Below are 23,676 nucleotides of genomic sequence, written 5' to 3' on the forward strand. Positions count from 1 at the left end.
TTAATGTCAATCTCTTACTGACACCTACCCATGAGCCCCGTCTCTTTCCATTTACTGTAACCAGAATCCTCACCCACTGAGCACCGACCGACACCGGATGTTCATGCACTGTGCTCTACTGCGCTGCGATGTCCAAAACCTGTGAAACATGAGGAAAATGATATATATCCATAATTATGCATTTCTGTGTAGTACAGATCAGGGACCCATGATGTAATTCCGTTACCGTAATTTCGTTTGCGGGTGTAAATCCACTTAAATTTACTGTAGTTCAATAACCAAGAGATGTTTATAATCTCAAGGTGCCATAGCTGACTCCATTCTTTCTGCAGACATATTCCAACCTTCATTCGGAACAGATATTTTTGGGGAAAACAAGGTCGCAAACTATGTTACCACAGTTTGCATCTGGACAGTTCTTCAACAAAAAAATGTTTTGGTTAAATTTTCAGCGGAAATTGTTAAAAGTAGTTATTGTGCTTAGAGTTGTATTGTGTGTTAAACTTTGAAATCAATGTTTTTGTTTGGCATACATTGTGAAATGCGTAAGTCAAAGCGTAATTCCGTTAACGTGGAATTGCCCTACATATTTAAAAATAATACGACAGGTTATTATTAGTTTATAGCTGTAACAAAAATATTATTACAGTGTTCTGTTGTCTATATAAATCACTTCCTAATAAAGCCATATGATTGGTGATCTTTCACGAAAGCTAGGTCTCATCATTAACTATGAGCACTATGGCGGCACTATGGTTCCTCTATAGTTGCAATTAGTCATAAATATACTTATACATTTTAGTAGGATATACATCACCCTTAGCTGAGGGAATAACCTAGATAAAAGCCACAATTCATCAGTCACTAGCTGAGCGGAGTACATACCAGAGCTCTCATTAAAACAGGGTTGTTTCATTAGTTTGGAGTATTAGTTAGCTCTGATAAAGTCTGGTCCTGTCTTGTCTGGTCTGCCGTGGTGTGCAGTGCCAGGGCGAGGTGTGTCTGTGTGGATGACTGTAGATAATTTTAATATCAGGCCGGTGTGGATTGCTGATAGTGTTTTAAGGCAGGGCCCAGTGGACTGAAAGCTGGTAGTACCTATCTGTAATTAGTAACCATTCTCTATCACTGATAAGATAAACTCACCCTGACCTTTTCAATTTTGGTCGCCATGGCAACAGACACTCTACCCCCTATATTATTTTAGTGATTAAACAGCAAATAGCAGGGAGATGTGAGAAACTGATAGGGATGATTAATAACAGTGTTGGTTGAAGTGTGTGTGTGAGTGTGTAGGAGGGCCATCAGTGTTACAGAGCCATATGAATAGGCTCGGCTTGGCTTTTTGTGGTGAATAATGGAAATTTAAGATGAGCTGAAAGGGAAATAAAAGCAGGGGGATGAGAGCGATAGATGTCTCCTTTTTGAGAGGCACTCTCAGAGGAAAGGGAATATGAACGTTACCTCTCCCCCCTCCTAGCCCATTGCCCACCACTCTTGGAGGTTCAGCACTGGAAGTGTTATCTTTAGATGAATAATAAATGCTGGATTCCAGTATTACACTCACTTAAACAGTGTGGTTTTAGAGTGCGGGAAAATACCTTACTCAGAGAAGCTGCTGGAAATTCAGATGGTGAAGCTTGCTTATAAAATGTATACATTCATACTGCCATTACATTGTTTTAACCAGGATACAGCACCAAGAGTATAGTCATGGAGAGTCTTCTCATACATGAACCTTCCTGCACGTGCCATATAGCCGAGAAGAATTTAATCTAAACGGGGCTGAAGGTTAAAAGTAACCCAAAGATGAAATATAATGATCCCTCCACAGCCAGCCCATTACATTTAAACTATTAACCAGTCCCATCCTCTAATATCACTAACCAGACCAAACTCCCATAATCTTCACCTGGGCCCCAAAATCTCCCTTTATTAATACCAGTGAGGCCCAAAATCCAACTCCCTGGAACCGATCAGTCTGCATTTGCATAAAAAGGAAATAGCAGAAATACATGCAAAGTCTGACCAGTTGACTGAAAGGTCACAGTGGCTTTGTACAGCATGAGGACAAACAAGCCTGTGCCATGACAGTGTTAATCGGTTAGATCGCTGCGCTGATACAAGGAGAGACTCTTTCCCTAACTAAGGGGAGATCTCCATGCATCTCTACTGGGGTTTTATATTGCGCCCTTATTACTCAGAACGTAGGTAAGGCACAACTCAAGAGCAGTAAGCTTGGTGCTGTAACCTTGGTCCACACCACAGTGTACTTTGACATACAGTAGTGTTTGAGAATATGCACATTTCGTGTAGTCTCCATTTTGCAGCTATTGGGAAATTGAGAAGGAGGGTCAGTGGAATGTGGTGCCATGAAGGATTTAGCCAATCAGATAAACGTCAGCCATTCTGAGATATTTCTGAGATAAACCATTCCACAATATCTCTAGAAACATTCCAGGCCTTTCAGTGGAAGAGATAATGAATCCCATAGTGCTGAGTGATGTGCTCACAGAGGGGATCAGACACACACCTACTGAACAGTCTACACACACCATTTTCAAAACCATTTTTCGGATAACACAGTGCTGGGATAAGCACTTACAGTAGCACTTACAAGGCCAAGGGGCTGTTGGACACACACACACACACACACACACACACAGGGCATGTCCGCACGATTGCTTGAGTAAGCGAATTAACCACAGTGATGGCTGAAGAGACCCTCACAAATGATTTCTTATAGTCTGTATCACTTTCCTGACAGTTGATGTTCCACTTTCTTTTTCATTATTTATTTATCTATTTTTGCTTTGTGTGAATTCAGCAAAAATACTTCTAAAGCACTTAATGGTGCTATCGAGAGCCCAGATCTGCTGCCACACGCTGCCTGGCGGTTTCATTTGAGATATTCACAGGCCGGCCCCAAAGAACCGCAGCATTATCAAACGTCTAACGAGACTGACACGGCCAATTATTGACAAATGATTCCTTTAGAGCGCACCCGGCTCCCTTGATGAGCGCAGAGTTCCTTGATGAGCACATAGTCCCCCCTTCGTCCTCTGGGCCCGAGGACTCGTGTCTATCAGATTCTATTAAACGCTCAACACTTTGGCGAACAAAGCAGCCTGCGCCTTGCGTTGCATTAACTGCTATTATACGCTCATGAACTTTGTCACAATCATAATGGTTCCCTCTTTTATGCTCTTAACAACTCCAACCATTTCTCTTTTTGTGCCACTTGTTATAGGCAGATGAAGGTAAAAAGATGTCTTCGAACCATCAGAGAACAATATGTCAGAAGACTGAGGGGACACCAATTGTGCTGGTTCCACACATATCCTTATCAAATATCACAGCTCTTGGAATTCAAAGTTAAAGAATAGGAACCATTTGAATACCCAGAAGCTAATATCTATAAAGGAACTAATGCTTTATCGGATTTATGTGTACTGTGCACTTTTGAGTCTCCAGCCTCCTTATCAATTGCATCGTAATCGGGGGACTTTGATGCATGACGTGATGGCTCAGGTGATAGGTAGAAGCTGCTGATGAGCTCAGGTGGACGGAGAGGACAAAGAGATCAGGGGATAGAGGGTAAAAACATGTCTGAGACACATGAGATGAGAACTTTGATACAGATGCAACCGAATAAGAAAACTAGGCAATAGGCCCAAAGGTCAAAGGAGAGATTTAAGGAGGGAGTGAGGGAGGGGAAAGTGAACCCTGTGTAAAAAAACTGAGTAAATGAGGAGAGGGTCAGGACAGAGAGTGTGTCTGTAAAAACAAGGGCTTGACCCACGACCCGTGGCTGGTGCCGAGGCTTTTTGTTTTTCAGCCCAGGCCCCTTACTCCCTCTGCCAAGTCCACATCCTCTCTAACGAGGGCGTAGTTTCTTAACATTCATCATCGCTGAACTCTGAAACTTTATCAGCTCCGGAGCTCGGCGCCACGGACACGGCCCCGGCTTTCTCGGCTCTCAGATAGGCCTGATAACACACTGATAGATTACAGCTGATTGTTTTACTTCAGGGGACACTGCTGCTGCTAATACTAATAATTTGACAAGACTCACTGGTGAGGGGAGGAGGGGCAAGAGCACAAAGAGGAAAGGGAAAAGACATTAAATGAGTTGGAGAAAGGGAAAGTGTGTCTGTCTGTCCGTGTCCGTGTGACGTTCTTTGTATTGATGATGCAGAAAGAAAGAAAAAGGCAAGGAATAAGGAAGTATATCTTACCCTGAAATATCTCATTCCATGAAAGAATAGGTACAAGAGGTAATAGACGAGAAAGGATGAGGTGAAAGTAGAGAGCGGATGGTTGACTAGAGGACATTAGCTAGATCTCATTGCTGGGATGGCGACAACCATCCATCCACTGTTACCTTGTTCTCCTGGTCCATTGCAGCTAATCTCTAGCATGCATCAGGAGCCAGGGACAGAGGGCACCTCCACCCCACCTCCTGCCTCCCCGACTAGGCCTGAAACAGAGCCTGTCTACCCCAGGACTCACACTGATGCACAGACACACACACACACACACACACACACACACACACACACAGATGCGTACACACACAGGGACCAGAGGCACAAAGAGCAGCGGAAACCTGACCCTGCCGTGGGGGCAGGGGATGGCGCACCAGGTGACCTACGGTTTAAAACAGGGTCAGGTGTGATGCACAAGGACACCACACAAAGACTCGCTACTGTAGCAATCTATAACAAACCAGAGAGAACAGCGAGAGATAAACCAAGATAGAGACAGCTCTCTTCCATTTCGTTATCTGTTGAAATTCATTTCAAATTAATCTACACTGAACAAAAATCTAAAATGCAACATGCAATAATACTGAGTTAGAGTTCATGTAAGGAAATCAGTCAATTGAAATAAATTCATTTGGCCCTAATCTATGGATTTCACATGACAGGTAAGCATTGGTCAGTCACAGATACCTTTAAAAAAAAAATTAAAAGTACAGGCGTGGATCAGAAAACCAGTCAGTATCTGGTATGACCACCATTTGCCTCATGCAGCGCGACACATCTGCTTCGCATAGAGTTGATCAGGCTGCTGATTGTGGCCTGTGGAATGTTGTCCCACTCCTCTTCAATGGCTGTGCGAAGTGGCTGGATATTGGCAGGAACTGGAACGCTCTGTCGTACACGTTGATCCAGAGTATCCCAAACATGCTCAATTGATGGCATGTCTAGTCAGTATGCAGGCCATGGAAGAACTGGGACATTTTCAGCTTCCAGGAGTTGTGTAGAGATCCTTGTGACATGGGGCATTGCATTATCATGCTGAAACATGAGGTGATGACAACAGATGAATGGTAAGACAACGAGCCTCAGGATCTCGTCATGGTATCTCTGTGCATTCAAATTGCCATCGATAAAATGCAATTGTGTTCGTTGTCCGTAGCTTATGCCTGCCCATACCATAACCTCGCTGTCACCATGGGGGATTCTGTTCACAACATTGACTTCAGCAAATCGCTTGCCCACACAACACCATACATGCTGTCTGCCATCCACCCCGTACAGTTGAAACTGGGAATCCGTGAAGAGCAAACTTCTCCAGCGTGCCAGCTCATCGAAGGTGAGCATTTGCCCACTGAAATCAGTTACGACGCCAAACTGCAGTTAGGTCAAGACCCTGGTGAGGACGACAAGCAAGCAGATGAGTTTCCTTGGGACAGTTTCTGACAGTTTGCGCAGAAATTCTTCGGTTGTGCAAACCCACAGTTTCATCATCTGTCCGGGAGGCTGGTCTCAGACGAGCCCGCAGGTGAAGAAGCTGAATGTGGAGGTCACGGGCTGCCGTCATTACACGTGGTCTGCGGTTGTGAGGCCGGTTGGACATACTACCAAATTCTCCAAAACGACGTTGGAGGCAGCTTATGGTAGAGAAATTAACATTCAATTCTTTGGCAACAGCTCTGGTGGACATTCCTGCAGTCAGCATGTCAATTGCACGCTCCCTCAAAATTGTGTTGTGTGACAAAACAGCACATTTCAGAGAGGCCTTTTATTGTCCCCAGCACAAGGTGCACCTGTGTAATGATCATGCTGTTTAATCAGCTTCTTGATGTCCCACACCTGTCAGGTGGATGGATTATCTTGGCAAAGGAGAAATGCTCACTAACAGGGATGTAAACAAATTTGTGCACAACATTTGAGAGAAATAAGCTTTTTGTGCCTATCGAAGATTTCTGGGAACTTTTTTGCAGCTCATGAAACATGGAACCAACACTTTACATGTTATGTTTATATTTTTGTGCAGTATATTTATTTAATCCCCTTCTGGATGCATCTTACTCGAATTTTCAGGTTTGCATCAGTACCAGAGGGGAGCATTACATGGTGGCCATTTTGAGACCAGAAGGGAAACCAGAGTAGACGAATTAAATACCAGAAAATCAGTACTGAGAATTAAAGCTATTGTATTAGAACAGGTGCAATTAATGATTAGGATGTAAAGCAGGGTCAGAGGGACGGCCTGCCCCTCTTCGTTGTGAGGGGAGAGCTCCTCAGCAGAAACCTAACAATAACCAGACCTGCTGTCATCTACGACAACACAGGCCTGTCCACTGTGTTCCTGCCTCTCTATTAGTGTCAGATTGAGGTCTGCCTTATCTAAGCCAAGCAGCGCTCTATGTGTCTGTGTGGATCATGAGGACGGGGGCTTTGGTCTGAGCAGAAATACATAGCGGGGGAAAAGGGTTAAACAAGGTCCAATCTCCTAACACAAAAACGACCACACCAACTAAGCTATCACACAACACTAACCCTTTATTTTAAAACATTTTAAAAACCAAAATTACTGAGAGGAAGAAAAACATATTCTTAATTTTTGCGTCAACATTTTATCAGCCTCCCCATGAATAATCCATGCGGTAATTTCTTTCTTTCTCCTTTTTTGTTCCTGGCATTTTGGTGGAGCGAGATAAGGGGTAAAAAAAACAACAGAAGGGCTAGGAGAGTGAAAAAGAGAGATAGATAACATTGATATCAACTCCTACACAACACAGTCATTCCCTTATCTAGGCTTTTTATCGCAGTATATTTTTTTCCCCCGCTTCCACCCTCTATTCTTTATGGCCTAAAAAAAGGACTATTACCCTTAAAAATGAAGTCAGGTTTTGGTATCAAATTGACCTTATGTACACATTTTAACAGGCCTGTTAATGTGTATAATTCAGCAGCAGGGTTAGCTATGGTGAAATGGTCACAGGGGAGTATGGGAAAAAGTCAAAGACAGTTCATTTGAAGCAGTGGGAGAGAAGCAGACACAGACTCAACCTATCCTAAAGTCATGTTTCAAAGAAGAGTGAAAATATATTCCAGACAGATTTATCATTTATCTCACTCACAGAAAAAAAACATCTGTCGTCTATCAAGGTCAGTTACTGTGCCCCGAACAAACAGCACGTTGTTATAGGCCGCTGTTCTCCCAATGGCTACAGGTCTGTCTCTCTGTCAGGAGGGGGCCTTCTGGGGAGGTGTTCCTCTGCACCTCTAAAGGGGACAATCACTCACTTCCTGTTCCGAGGCTCTAACAGGGCCCAAGCTTGTGGGGACAGATTCCACTGTGACAGAGAGAGGGGTGGGACATTTTACTACTGGGATAGGCCAGTGAGTTGTTGCCATGTGCAATCAGCTCTTGTCTAGCTCGTGTCTTTGTGTGCTACAGGCTACGTGAACAGCTCATCTGACTCAAAACTATGACACATACAACAAAGAGACAGTAGACAGGAAGAGTGACTTCATATTACAATATGGGATGAGGAGGCATGGAGGAATTTCACTCCTAATGGAACACTATTAGTGAGAGGGAAGGAGAGCAGAGGAGAGGAGAGAGGGGTGAGTGGAGGAGAGACGACAGGAGTAACGATGGAAAGAGAGTAAGGGGAGAGAAGAATAAGAGGAAAGATAGGGAATGTGGATAAAAAGCAAATGGGTTACAGGATTTGGATGCTGGAGTCTATCCATCACTGATCACCCTGGTATCTCACTGGTGCAATCAGTGATAAAAACTCAACCTGGAAAAGCCTGTAACTCCGATGGGAGTTCATTGGGCTGTAGATATGGCTGCTGCCAACGCTCTGTACTGTTTCCTCTGGCCTCGCTGCTAATAGATGGCTCGGACAACCAAAACAGCATAACCCTATTATGTATACATATGCAACCTAGATGTATAATAGACATCCACACTACACTACCCTCAAAAACGTTCCCAATTATACTACCATCATACACTCTATCCCTATCCCTCTCCTCTCCCTCCGACCCTGCTCCCTCTCAAAAAGGCCTACAAAGAAAGAGAAATTAAAAAGAGAAGTTTTTCACCCTGACGCACCCCATCCTTTCTGGATAGAGGGAGAAAGAGAGAGAGTGATAGGGAGGAAGAGAAAGAGAAAAAAAATCATAATTTATCTGTGTATTATCAAGAAAGGCAGACACTTTAATCAGTCAGCTATGAAGTCAGTATTTCCATTCTTATCTGTCGCAGGAGTGGAAATGGAGAGCAGATAGCGCTCTGGGAGCCCATCGGTGGGCAGGAATGATAATGGGGGAGAGAGCGCTGGCTATTGGACCGCTGTGTCAGCCCTATCTGCACCCATTATCAACAGCCTTATCGGCACTGCCATCAGCCAAGCTGTAATGGGGCCAGTTCAACTTTCCACATTATCATACCGCCAAGACCTGGTTCAGTGAGGCTAGAGGTCTGACTACAGAGAGAGAAAAGAGAGAGAGAGACTGCTGCAAGAGAATGAAGGATAAAGATAGAGTGAATAAAAAAAGTGGGACTGGTAGATAGAGAAGAAAAAGAGAGCAATGAGGAGAATAAAGGCTTTTGGAAAACAGATAGATCATTTTTATTTAACCTTTATTTAATTAACTAGGCAAGTCAGTTAAGAACACATTATTATTTACAATGACGGCCTACCCCGGCCAATCCCTAACCTGGACAACACTTGGCCAATTTTGTGCCGCCCTATGAAACTCCCAATCATGGCATGTTGTGATACAGCCTGGAATCGAACCAGGGTCTGCAGTGACACCTCTAGCGCTGAGATGCAATGACTTTAGACCGCTGTACCACTCGGGAGCCCAAGGTCACACTAACTACAGGAATTATAATAATTATCATAAATTTACAGTAGCAACCAGGTATTTACTTAGTATTTTACATGATAATTGCAACAATAATCTATTAATTGTGTTTGTTAATTTGGGTTTCAATAAAACAAAGAAGCACTTCGCACCTTTTTCAATTACTTTAAATTATTTTAGAAAGTACCCATTGACATCACAAAATGTCCTTGTAAATACCAGGAAAAACAAGTAGAAACATAACCATGAGATAAAGTGCACATTCCTAATCCCCTAGTTTATCAATATAGTCTACCCAGGTTGCACTGGCTACGAACAGACACTGTAGGTGGGTTCACGTACTAAAAGGATGAAAATTATGTTCGAAATCTGATTGCCAACGGAAGTCGTTAAACCACCCGATTGCCCTCCCCGCTCTTCCTCTTCCCCATTTTTACTCTCTTGTTGTTCATTGATTGTCAAGAAGGCAACTTCTTCATTTACACACTATATAAAGGAAATGCGTTTCAGCTGTGGTCATACTGTCTGACTCAATCTGCCATGTTATTCCGTCATCCATTTGTCTGAGCACAATAAGCTATTTCTTTACGTGCACGTATCAATAAGATACTAAGAAAGGGAACATATAAGCTATAGTTTGGCATGGCATTGGAAGAAAACAAAGGGAGTGGTTAGTAACATGATGTCTGGACTACATCAGCTCTCTCCTCACAACAGACAGACTACTAAATGTGAAGGGGTGAAGAGACACTGGACTTGGAGAGGGCTAGTAGTAAGTGGGATGGACAAAGACACCACCTAACCCATATATGGGTCTGATTGGATCCCTATTCCCCTATGGTTTTACTGAGTACTCCAGAGCATATCTTAGCTCACTTAACCATCCCCATTTCATAACGTGTGATATACTACCTATGGCCCCGCAACTATCTAAATCCCTCCCCTCCGCCGAGAGAACTGTCTTTGACTGACAGGTTACTTATCAGCCACAGAGCAAGAACACACATGGTTTACACAAGAGCAAAGCAAACCAGACTAAGACCACTCACAAATAACAGGGCTGGCCTGAATGAGTCATACTGTACACATGAGAGAGAGAGGGGTTACTGATCCCTGGTTCCTGCCTCAGTTCAACTGGACAGGGAGAGTTACTGGCCAGGGAGTGTAGTGTATCTCTGCGTCCCAAACAGCATCCATTTCCCTACATAATGCACTACTTTTGACCGCTAGAGCACTATACAGGGAAAGGGTGCCATATGGGATACATCCTATCTGGCCAGAGTGTAGTGTATGAGAGGAGACAGTGAGAGGAGCCGCTGGTCTAGACCACCTCTGTTAAGGTGGGTCCCTGGGGCAGTCTAGCATCTCCTCTTTCTGGGCCTTTGTCCCTGATGCCCTGCAGTTCTTATCGTCTATTTTCCTCCTCATACACACACACAGTGTGTGTGTGTGTGTGTGTGTGTGTGTGTGTGTGTGTGTGTGTGTGTGTGTGTGTGTGTGTGTAATATAGATCGTTATGGGTGATCTGAGTGGGGGTGCAGAGTCATAAGTCCATGTGACATACTGTAGCTATATCATATTCTACAGGTCAAGAAGACACTTCTGTGTACATCCTGTTTCACAGTAACGGTTGGGGCAGAACCGCAGTGTTCCCGTGTACTCCGCTCCCTCCACCTGCCTGCCAGCTATAAAAAGCAGGTCAGGCTGGATTGTTTGCCCAAGCATTTTTATACCCCGGAACCGAACAGAGCGCTGAACACAGTAGGAGTAAATGGCCTCTCTTATCGTCTTCGCTAGGGGGAACTTGTCATAACAGCGTCACACACTACCCCCCAAGCCAGCGGCCTGCCTGCCTGCCGACTCAGCCTGAGCATGGCCATGTGGCCAACGGCTACCCAGGACACACATAGAAACACCATCTCTATCCAGACCTCTGCATCAAGACTATATATCAATGTAAAGATCTAACATACAACACTCACACAACCTTACTCATTCAATCATATCCTGAATAAAAAGTATCGTTGCATCAAATCATACCCTACATAAATATCACTCATCAACTGGATAACGGACACAAAACTAAAGAATTGTTGGTCTATGTATTCATTTGGTTGTTAAATTGGCAGGTACAGTGTAATTACAGTTTAGGTACACATTATTAATAAGTCCTTACAACAGACAGCAGCACCAGCAGTGTTTAGAATGGAAGGTGGGACAAAGCAGTTATGTACTTGAGGAAAGGGCTCTTTGCTTTAATGCTGTGGAGGTAAAAGTCCACCTGCACTACAGGAAGGCACACCGAAGACAAAACATTGCAGCAGTTACTGCAAAAGTAAATAGTTTGACAAAGATTAGGCTACTGCAAGTACAGGTAACTGCCAAAATAATGGAAACACTTTAGTAAATGAGTGATACAAAGTATATTGAAAGCAGGTGCTTCCACACAGGTGTGGTTCCTGAGTTAATTAAGCAATTTACATGATATTATGATTAGGGTCATGTATAAAAATTCTGTGCAGGCCTTTATTTTGGCTACCTTGGCTATTCCTCCTTAGGATGGCAATGCCCCCATCCACAGGGCACGAGTGGTCACTGAATGCTTTGATGAACGTGAAAACGATAAACCATATGCCATAGCAGTCTCAGTCACCAGATCTCAACCCAATTGAACACTTATGGGAGCGGTGTCTGAGACAGCGTTTCCCACCACCTTCAACAAAACACCAAACGATGGAATTTCTCATGGAAGAATGGTGTTGCATCCCTCCAATAGAGTTCCAGACCCTTGTAGAATCTATGCCAAGATGCATTGAAGCTGTTCTGGCTCATGGTGGCCCAACACCCTATTAAGTTAAGACACTATGTTTTAGCAGAGAAGTTTGGAACTCTTTCTTATTGGTCTATTAACTAATTTACCGCTTAGTAATGTCACCAGGCAGGCCAAAACTCCATCCAAATGAAAAAGGATAACATTTCAGCTGGTATTTTCAAACCGCATTATCATAATTTTCACAATTTCACAGTATTATTCCAACCTCATAGTGTGGTAATCAGTGGTGGTCGGTGCCGTTTAGGTTTAGGGCATGGCTTTATTTCCATTACAGCATATTGGATGACTGTCATTCATATTCAATTCACTCAGCTCAATGTAACATAAATAGGTTTAGGCTACTACATGATACACATATTTGCTTTATACCCATCATGAGGTTGCTAATTGGTGTAATCAAGGTGACAGACAGTAGCTAGGTTTCCATCCAATTTGCAACAGATTTTCATGTGAATATTCTAAAATCTGCATAAAACATTATGACTTTTCCCACCAGAAATGTGTCTACATCAAACTGACTTTTTGCAGATAAAACGCTGTGCGTGATGACGTAGTGCACATAAAAATATATTTTGCCATTGAATTCCCATGTACAGAATGAAAAATACAGGTTAAATGGGTTTCCATTGCATTTTCAACCCTACTGATGGTTTTGTCACAAAAACTGTTGCGGTATACATCAAATGTTCCCACTCTGGCCTAGGCATTGGCAATCTAGCCAACAGCTCCACAGATACAGTGCGGGTAGGCTACCTACATGAGACTAATATGGATATAATTGGAAATAGTGGCGCCGTTTTACGGCCTCCTGACCAATTGTGCTATATTGTGTGTTTTTTTTGTGCTCTGATCCAAAACCAATGCTGTACATAATGTTTTGGCCATCGTTTCATATGACCGAAAAGAGCTACTGGACATCAAAACAGCAATTACTGACCTTGATTTGGATGAGGACTTCTACTTCAACAAATTGAAGGCTAAGGACATAATGCTCATCCCAAACCAGGCCCAAATCCCTGTCATTCGGACTAGGTGGAGCTATAGGGGTCGGCGTGAGAGATATTACCCTCCGTTGTATTGACAAACATGCAAGCACTGGAAAATAAACTGGATGAGCTCCGTTCAAGACTATCCTATCAACGTGATCTGAAGAACTGCAATATACTATGTTTCACTGAGTTGTGGCTGAACAATGACATGGAAAATACAATATAAATCTAGCTGTTTTTTCTATAAATCGGCAGGACAGAACAGCTGCATCCGGTAAGCTGAGGAGAGAGGGGGTGTGTCACTTTGTCGACAACAATTGGTGCACAATCTCTAATATTAAGGAAGCCTCAAGGATCTGCTCACCGGAGTTAGAATGGCCTGGTGTAGACCACACTATCTACCAAGAGAGTTTCCATCAACTTTTTTTGTAGCCGTCTATTTACCACCACAAACCGATGCTGGCACTAACACCACACTCAACGAGCTGTAAAAGGCCATAAGCAAACAAGAAAATGCTCACCCAGATGCGGCGCTCCTAATGGCTGAGGATTTTAATGCAGGGAAACCTAATTTCTACCAGCATGTCTCCTGTGCAACGAGGCAAAAAAACAACAACAAAAAAAACTCTAGATCACCTCTACACACAGAGACGCATACAAAGCTCTCCCTCGACCTCTATTTAGCAAATCTGACCATAACTCCATCCTCTTAATTCCTGCTTACAAGAAAAACTCCAACAGGACGTACGGGTGATGCACTCAATACGGTTGTGGTGCGATGAAGTGGATGCTAAGCAGACCTTGGAAAGTGAACTTTCGCCCCAGTCTAACAGAACAAATGACCCTAAACACACAGCCAAGACAACGCAGGAGTGTCTTTGAAAAAAGTCTCTGAATATCCTTGAGTGGCCCAGCCAGAGCCTGGACTTGAACCCAATCGAACATCTCTGGAGGCCTGAAAATAGCTGTGCAGCGACACTCCCCATCCAACCTGACAGAGCTTCAGAGGTTCTGCAGAGAATGGGAGAAACTCCCCAAATATAAGTGTGCCAAGCTTGTAGCGTCATACCCATGCAGACTAGAGTCTGTAACCACTGCCAATGATGCTTCAACAAAGTACTGAGTACAGGGTCTGAATACTTAAATGTGATTTCATTTTATTTTTTATAAATTAGCAAAAATGTCTAAAAACCTGCTTTTTGCTTTGTCATTATGGGGAATTGTGTGTGGATTGATGAGATATATTTTTTAGCAATTTTAGAATAAGGCTGTAACAAAATGTGAAAAAAGTCAAGGGGCCCGAATACTTTCCGAACGCACTGTATGTTCTGGTATTCATCCGATGGCATTTTTGGAGTTTACCACTTCAGTCAATGGCTTCATTAATAAGAGCATTGATGACGTAGTCCCCACAGTGACCGTACGTACAGTTGAAGTCGGAAGTTTACATACACATTAGCCAAATACATTTAAAGTCAGTTTTTCACAATTCACGAATGCTGCCATCACTACACGGTTTCTGGTTAGGGAAGGTTTTAATAGTCATAGTGGGTAAAACATCATCCTATACACTTCTTTATAAACTCGCTCCCCGAGTAAGCATATACAGTTGAAGAAGTCGGAAGTTTACATACACATAAGCCAAATACATTTAAAAACTAATTTTTCACAATTCCTGACATTTAATCCTAGTAAAAATTCCCTGTCTTAGGTCAGTTAGGATCACCACTTTATTTTAAGAATGTGAAATGTCAGAATTAGAGAATTATTTATTTATGTTATCACATTCACAGTGGGTCAGAAGTTGACATACACTCAGTTAGTATTTGGTAGCATTGCCTTTAAATTGTTTAACTTTGACCAAACGTTTTGGGTAGCCTTCCACAAGCATCCCACAATAAGTTGGGTGAATTTTGGCCCATTCCTCCTGACAGAGCTGGTGTAACTGAGTCAGGTTTCTAGGCCTCCTTGCTCACACATGCTTTTTCAGTTCTGCCCACAAATTTTCTATAGGATGAGGTCAGGGTTATGTGACGGCCACTCCAATACCTTGACTTTGTTGTCCTTGAGCCATTTTCCACAACTTTGTAAGTATGCTTGGGGGCATTGTCAATTTGGAAGACCCATTTGCAACCAAGCTTTAACTTCCTGACTGATGTCTTGAGATGTTGCTTCAATATATCCACATCAATCTCCTCCCTCATGATGCCATCTATTTTGTGAAGTGCACCAGTCCCTCCTGCAGCAAAGCACCCCCACAACATGATGCAGCCATGGTTGGGATGGTGCTCTTCGGCTTGCAAGCCTCCCCCTTTTTCCTCCTAACATAACGATTCTATTTTGTTTCATCAGACCAGAGGACATTTCTCCAAAAAGTACAATCTTTGTCCCCATGTGCAGTTGCAAACCGTAGTCTGGCTTTTTTATGGCAGTTTCGGAGCAGTGGCTTCTTCCTTGCTGAGCGGCCTTTCAGGTTATGTCGCTATAGGACCCGTTTTAGTGTGGATATACAGTTGAAGTCGGAAGTTTACATACACTTATGTTGGAGTCATTAAAACTCGTTTTTCAACCACTCCACAAATTTCTTGTTAACAAACTATAGGTTTGGCAAGTCGGTTAGGACATCTACTTTGTGCATGACAAGTAATTTGTCCAACAATTGTGCCCAAGAATGATATGGTAACCTTTCTAAATGACTATTTTATCACTCACATCTGTAGCCATGAAATGCTTTGAAAGGCTCACAACATCTCACATTAACACCATCATTCCGACACCCTGGACCAACTCCAACAGATCACGCAATCTCTACTGCACTCCACATTGCCCTTTCCCACCTGGACAAAAGGAACACCTACGTGAGAATGCTGTTGACTACAGCTCAGAGTTCAACACCATACTGCCCTCCAAGCTCATCACCAAGTTAAGGACCCTGGGATTAAACACCTCCCTCTGCAATTGTATACTGGACTTTGATGGGAAGACCCCAGGTTGTGAGGGTAGACAATAACACAGCCGTCACGCTGACCCTCAACACAGGGGCCCCTCAGGGGTGCGTGCTTAGCCCCCTCCTGTACTGCCTGTTCCTCCACGACTGCGTTGCGGCACACGACTCCAACAAAATCATTAGGTTTGCTCACAACACAGTGGTGGAAGGCCTGATCACTGACGACGATGAGACAGCCTACAGCGAGGAGGTCAGAGACATGGTAATACTTTTATTTTGAAGGCAAACTGCAAATTCCACTCCTGTGCCTAATCCTTATTGTGTCTAGCTTCACAACACATAACCCGGTCTGGCCGAGCCTCACTAGCCAGATGACGCTAGCTGGCTGCTTATAACGTTAGCTTTGGGAAACAGGGTTAAGTAGCTGGCTAGCTATATATTTTCATGAACTGAAGTTTAATTTCAATAGGCGAACAACCAGTGGCAACCTAGCTAATACTTACTCATAAGGATTCCTAAATCATTGCTAAGATTAATGAAAATGACTGCAGTTTCTACTGTTTTCAGGCTGGTTGTATTGGTGCTAGCTAGGTACGAAGCTAAAGCTAGCTACCCCAGAAGTTGCGGTCGAACAAATTATGCTTTTTTACCAACACGGTATTGTAAACACATCGTTCATGGCCGGTGTTTGCAGACTTTTTTGTACAGCTTTGACAGTGCTACTGTATATTTTTTGAAACGCAAAGACCCAAACGGCGTTCCATAGTATGTATGTCGTGAAGCTAATAGCAGTAACTCCGGTAGGGCAACATCTGAAAAATAGCTCACTTGGTAGTCTGTACCGGTGCTCAACCAGTCGGCGAAAGCCAACATCACCCACGACAGAGAACAGTTGTTTGTCAAGGGCAATGAATTCTATTATCTTGGCGTTAATGGATTTAGCCTTTGAGTTGCCTCACTGAAATGTTCTTACTCTTTAAAATGACTGCTCGACTTGTTGACTGCTCGATCCACACAGAAGACATTGTGGGCTAGGTTAGGAATGCTGTGTTGCACGTGTAGCGCAAAATTTTATGTGCCGTCATTATGTCATGTACCTACGTTATATAGGTATGCACGTCAGCTTTGACATCGGTTTTGCACATCGGCGTCAAACTAGACATCAGGCCGATACTGATGTTGGCATTTTTAGCTAATAATCGTCCGATTCCCATATGTTCACCGATATATCGTGCATCCCTAATCACAACCACAGCATTCTGCAGCGATACGCCATCCCATTTGGTTTGCGCTTAGCGGGACTATCATTTGTTTTTCAACAGGACAATGACACAACACACCTCCAGGCTGTGTAAGGGCAATTTGACCAAGAAGGAGAGTGATGGAGTGCTGCATCAGATGACCTGGCCGAGCTCAACCCAATTGAGATGGTTTGGGATGAGTTTTCCTGATTGACTGATCTTCATGTCTTAAAGTAATGAAGGACTGTCATTTCTCTTTGCTTTTTTGAGCTGTTCTATAATATGGACTTGGTCTTTTACCAGATAAGGCTATCTTCTGTATACCACCCCTACCTTGTCACAACACAATTGATTGGCTCAATCGCATTAAGGAGGAAAGAAATTCCCCAAATTAACTTTTCAAGAAAGCACACACCTGTTAATTAAAATGTATTCCAGATGACTACCTCATGAAGCTGGTTGAAAGAATGCCAAGAGTGTGCAAAGCTGTCATGAAGGCAAAGGGTGGGTACCTTGAAGAATCTAAAATATATTTTGATTCATTTAACACTTTTTTGGTTACTACATGATTCCATGTGTTATTTCATAGGTTTGATGTCTTAAAAAAATAGTAAAAATAAAGAAAAACCCTTGAATGAGTAGGTGTCCAAACTTTTGACTGGTACTGTATGTAATATATATAAATAGATGTTTCTGTGTTTTTTATATATATATTATAAAAAACACAGAAAAATCTAGTTTTTGACTGCACTGGGCCTTCAAGTAAGTATTCTTTCTCTCTTTATAGGCGGTTCTTGCCTCAGAGGTCAGAGGTGAAACCGTTTACAATGGCTCCAGGGGGGCCAAAGAGCAGAGCATCACAATTCACGCTACACTGTCCCCAGAGTAAATAGCAGGAAGGTGTAATAACTCATCCACACCAAACAGGCAACATTTCCTCTGTAACCCTGCCAACTTCCCTCCACTAACAGGCCACTCACCGATTCCATTAACACTGTTCACAGTCATCAGCTCTACAGACCATAACGTAAGAGCAAAAGAAACTGATACACACAACACTCCACCAACAAAATGAGCAAACAGACTTATTTAAAACCATCTCAATTCCAACTTAATCTGTCATCATCTAATAGGTAGAAAAATCAACCACTTTTAGCATTATGCTGATGCTGTACTTTTCTCTCCTTCCCCCCCTTTAGCAGTATCAAGTTATGCTCTTCATTTTTCGCCAAAAAAAGCACATTCAAGATAATCATCAATGAACACAAATTTCCCTGCATCTCAAATGGTATCTTACATGGAATCTACACTGAGTAATATGTGGTATTAGTTTTAATTAAATTAGTCAACTACAATGCTTGTTAGGAAAAAAAATGGGGCGGGGAAAAAGACGAGGTTGAAAAAGAGAGGGAGGGAGAGAAATGCATTCACACCTATCATCTAATTATACAACAACATTAATCACATTAAAGGTGGAACTGATTGCCAGGGTCCAGGCCTTGCTGCTCCTACGTGTCGCTTTGCTATTGCAGTGGAGTCTTAGCTCCTGCCTGCTCTGTGCTGATAACAACTTTAATCATACTTGGCAATCTCTATCTGCACCGGAGATCGGCCCCCAGGGCTTATCAAAAGTTCACATCGAGCTAAAAGCAGAACAAATACGGAAAAACACACAAGAGAAAGCCACCAAGGCGCTGTGTGTATATATGGGCATATGGGTTTATGAGTGTGTGTGTTTGTGTTTGTCTGACACAGTGGGGTTATTTTTTGGTACTGGCTTGGGAAGATTGGATCAATGTTTCAATTGTATAACTATGAAACTGTCATGTGACCCATAAAGATAAAAGTATATGTCAGATAATATAGAAAAGGGTTACAATCATCCATACAAATGTTACAAATATAAAATCTCAATTAAAAAGTTGATGCATAAATAAACTTCCATGGTCTGAAGAGATAAGGTCATTGGGTAATTCAGAGGTGGCTGAACCTATAGACATGACATCATGGTTTCTATAAGAGGCCATGCATTATTCACGGTGACCTCTGAGCTTTATCCATGAAGTCATGAGGGCAGAGCTGCAGAGAGAGCTACAGCTGTATCTGTGGATCTGCCTGAGCTTATCTACCAGTGATCAGCAGGCGGCCTTATCAGCCCTGCACATCTCAGAGGGGAAGCTGCCTGCTTTAAACATACAATACATCCATCTACCATGTCTGTATTCCTGGCTCTTTTTGTTGTTGCCTTATCAGACCTGCCATCCCTGTTTCTGGTCTTATCCTCTTCTCCCACTTTTTAAAGTATCTAGAGATACACCCAACTAGTCCCAAACAACAACACAAACACGACAAAGATGAGAATGCAGCAGCCGAATGTAATTATAATGCAAGCTCCATCCCAATCGCCTCCATCTGTCTCATGCTCATAATATCGGAGAGCGATCGCCGCCCTGCTTATCCTGTCTCCCATCTCAACCGCCAAAATAAAAGCCCTGGGATCCGGATGCAGTGGGCTGCATGCATATCTTTCCATCAAGGAGGGATGGATAATCAGTTTGAGAGATCTTCACCGTTGGGAAAATGACGCACAAAAGAAGCAGACAAATATCTACCCTGAATTTAGGCTTTCAGCTTCCGTAATGCTGGACACAACATTTGTTGTTGGACCATCATTCCAAATGCTGCTACCATCATTCCAGCAAGTGTGTTATAACCATAACATAAAATACAGGCTGGTACGAAGAAGCAAGCTTGTGATGCTTATGGAACAATATTGTGGACGTAATCCAACCCCAAGTCTTTATCACCACTCCTCCTCCATTAAAATGTCTGCCAAGGCACAAGAGAATCATGAGACTTGTTTCTCTGTGCACCGTCAAGAGGCCGGGGAAGCATGATGGTGTAAGAACTGATAAAGACAAAGGCTATGACAACCCTGAGACGCATACATCCTTTCCAGGGTCTGGACTATATCCACATTCCACGCAAGACTGGTGTGTGATCAGTTGATAGACCACTATTGATAGACCACTATGAAAAGGAAATAACAAATTGTTTTTTTTTATTATTTAAATTACAACTAGCTAGCCTACAGAACATCAACAACATAACATGAAAGGATTTGACTTATAGTCAAAGACTTTAAAACCTCTCACTCTCATGTATCCTTTTCCAGTGGCTGCTTTGATGATGGCATGTTGCAGATCCTATTTGGAGTAGATTTGGGCCATTGGCATGAAGGCCCAATGGTGTGCCTTTTACTAGAAGCTTTGTTATGCACACTTTACACACAGTGCTTAATGTATACTACTGTTACCTTATGTGATTTCTCTATCCTTTTCAAGAGTCGCTTTCTGCTTTATTTTTGAGCAGCCCTTTTAAACTCAACCTCCAAGATATTGCTACTGTGTTTATCAGACGAAGGCATCTCTTCTGGATGAAGAACTGAAACAGCGCCTGGCACCAGAGCAAAACAACTTCTCAGCAGTAGTCAGTAAGTGAGGGTGTGTGTGAGAGAGAGAGTAAATATTATTTATATTTTCATTAACTGCATAATCATGCAAACCTTCACACATTTTGTAAACAGGAAGAACTTGTCAAGCAAGGAGACCAAGCACCAGACCAAAATAAAAAAATGTTTTAAATGGAAGCCTATGCATTATGGAGTTAAAAGGATAGATGAAAAAATATCCTATTGTAACCCACTATCAGCAGGCAAGATCAGCTAGGCGCGCTATCTGACGCCCCATCTCTGGAAAAAGAACAGTAAAGCCGGGGGGAAATGCAACGTCAGCCTCAGTGCAGCCTCAGACAGAAAACAAATAAAAAAAGATCACATTTTAATCTTTATCTCGGCTGAGATCGGATCGCTGTATATCTGCGTTCACGTCGCCTTTTTCAGAGAACAGTGACGTTTCCCCAACAGAATTAAACAGGAAACCACTGTTTCAGTTCAGTTGCCAATGGACAAAACGTTTTTAAAAGAGCAAATTCTACTTTTTATTAAGCCTACAGCAACTGTAAATAAAGTAAAGATAAACTGCAAGTTAGGGACATTTAGCCTAACTAATTAGGTAACAAAATGTTTAAACCTACTGCGATAGACCGCATTAAGCATTTTTCAAATGTAACCTAGCCTAGATCTAAAAGAATAATAGCTTTCACTCTATGATGTTTCACACATTTAATCATTTATTGCACACTCTCACTGTGGAGAGTTGAGCTGGAGAGCCTGCAGATGTTGCTTGCCACTGAGTGAGATGTGCTTTATCACATTTAAAATAAAACATGACATTATTATGAAATTAATTTTGAATATATATGCTATAGTAGGGCCTATTTAGCATTTATAATAAAAGGCTAGCCTTCGTGCACAATATTATGCTAGCTGATTATATTTTAAATTGGTTTGTGTCAGTAACCTAGGCTATCATTAAAAATGTTGGCTGCCCTATACAAAATGAAGAAACAATGCACATTTTCACAACATTCTTAAAAAATATATTGTTACATAATAACATTTTTTAATTAGGTTTGAGGGAAATGCTGGAAATATTATGTTGGTCCCTGCTGAATTTCACAAACCTGTCAAAGTATATATTTCACACTCCCAACTGCACAATGACACTTAAAGGGGAAATCTGCAGTAGACGCATACATTTTGTTGACTTATAAATTAATATTTACCCATTGATTTTTGAAGAATATAACTTATACATGCCTCGTGAGATTAGTTCAACTCCTGTACCCCATCAGAACCCAAAATATAAGCTTGTTTTGGGCTATTCCAATGTTTGTAAACAAAGTACTTGTAAACAAATGCTGTATAGACTCAAAACATGGTTAAAACTATAATGATCCCTCCTTGCATCCATAGCTCTTTGAGAGTGGTTACATTTATCCAGCCCAATCCCTCAGTTTTTTTGCGAAACAGTAGCGGGGATCTCGCTTTGTTATTGTTTTAACAGCTGATTGCCGGTTTAAAGATAAATGTGAACTTATTTGTTCTTACGTTTGATCTGCCGGGGTTTGCTCTGCTTTCTTCGGGACATGGCTTTCCCCTGTTCTTGTTCAGCTGAAAAGAAGTGATCTTCTTCCCAAGAAGAACTCTACTAGCAATGAAACACAGCTCGATCTCCACCCGGAGATATCCGCATGACCTGCACTTTGATATTCTTTGACGCGCGATAACTACCTGTGGTCAAGTAAGCTTCAGCTACTTTTAAATGTCTTCCCAGATGTGCGGTCTTCTCCTAGCTCCTCCTCTTCCTTGTGATGTCTTGACTGTCACCGAAGGGATGCCAGTGCCTGCAGTTGTGTCGCTATCATTATTGTATTAAATGTTGCAGCTTGATTGTTTTCGTTTATCCTTTACGTTTTTCCCTAGTCCGCTCCACGCTCAAGAACTAGCAGCCAGTATCAATGGAGCGCGAGCATGACACTAAACAGTACAGCTGATATGGAGACATGACACGCCCCTCTAACGCCACCTGCGTCTGACGTAGTTATAGCGTCTCGATGATGGGCGTATATTTTTTTATGTCAATAGTAGGCCCCCAGATCCTTGATTGTATACCTACTTTGATTTTATCCATTTATTACGTTTATTTTGACTGTTTATCTTAACTTGTCTAGGTTTATCTGGAAGGTTTATCAAAAACGGAAAAGATTCTGGCATTTATAATTGCATAATCTGGTAATAGTAGCCTATAATTCACTGCAAATCTGTATCTTTATAATGTACAAACTATAAGCCTAATAGTCCATCCCTTGTAATTTGCCTACAAGACGACAGACAATTATGATAAAATTGAAGTTGATGAGAAATGAAGACATTGGAAAGTATTTTAGGATAATACAGTGCCACCGACACGGCCCGCTACCAAGGCCTGCGGCCCCCCCTCTCCTTCTCCGTGGCCGACCTGAGTAAGACATCTGAACGTGTTAACCCTCCCCAGGCTGCTGGCCTAGACGGCGTCCGTAACCACGTACTCAGAGCATGCGCAGACCAGCTGGCTGGTGTGTTTACGAGCATATTCAATCGCTACCTATCCCAGTCGCTGTCCCCACGTGCTTCAAGATGGCCACCATTGTTCCTGTACCCAAGAAGGCAAAGATAACTGAACTAAATGACTATCACCCCGTAACGCTCACTTCTGTCATCATAAAGTGCTTTGAGAGACGAGTCAAGGATCATATCACCTCCACCTTACCTGCCACCCTAGACCTACTTCAGTTTGCATACCACCCCAACATGTACACAGACGATGCAATCGCCATCACACTGCACACTGCCCTATCCCATCTGGACAAGAGGAATACCTATGTAAGAATGCTGTTCATTGACTACAGCTCAGCATTCTACACCATAGTACCCTCCAAGCTCATCATTAAGCTTGAGGCCCTGGGTCTCAACCCCAACCTGTGCAATTGGGTCCTGGACTTTCTGATCGGGCCGCCTCCAGGTGGTGAAGATAGGAAACAACATCTCCACTTCGCTGATCCTCAACACTGGGGCCCCACAAGGGTGCCCCACAAGGGTGCTCAG

The 23,676-nt window shown here is 42.6% G+C and overlaps 1 protein-coding gene across 3 annotated transcripts in view; it reads right to left on the minus strand.

Moving 5' to 3' along the window:
- The window catches only part of LOC115196864 (zinc finger protein ZFPM1), a 78,965-nt gene extending 56,361 nt beyond the window's left edge, over positions 1-22,604 (minus strand). Inside the window, exons 1-2 of one of the 3 annotated variants that reach the window (XM_029757830.1) lie at positions 22,141-22,604; positions 74-139 (exon numbers count right to left, since the gene is read on the minus strand). Coding sequence is in view for 2 of the 3 variants with exons in the window: in XM_029757828.1 (XP_029613688.1) it covers positions 22,141-22,180 (40 nt within the window). In the remaining variant the exon portion in view is untranslated. Of the gene's footprint in view, positions 1-28; positions 140-22,140 lie in introns of all 3 variants that reach the window. The other 2 variants (XM_029757829.1, XM_029757828.1) reach the window with 2 other exon arrangements.
- Between the last annotated feature and the right edge of the window lie 1,072 nt (positions 22,605-23,676).

The sequence above is a fragment of the Salmo trutta genome, chromosome 7 (genome assembly GCF_901001165.1).
Source record: "Salmo trutta chromosome 7, fSalTru1.1, whole genome shotgun sequence".
NCBI classification, from domain to species: Eukaryota; Metazoa; Chordata; class Actinopteri; order Salmoniformes; family Salmonidae; genus Salmo; species Salmo trutta.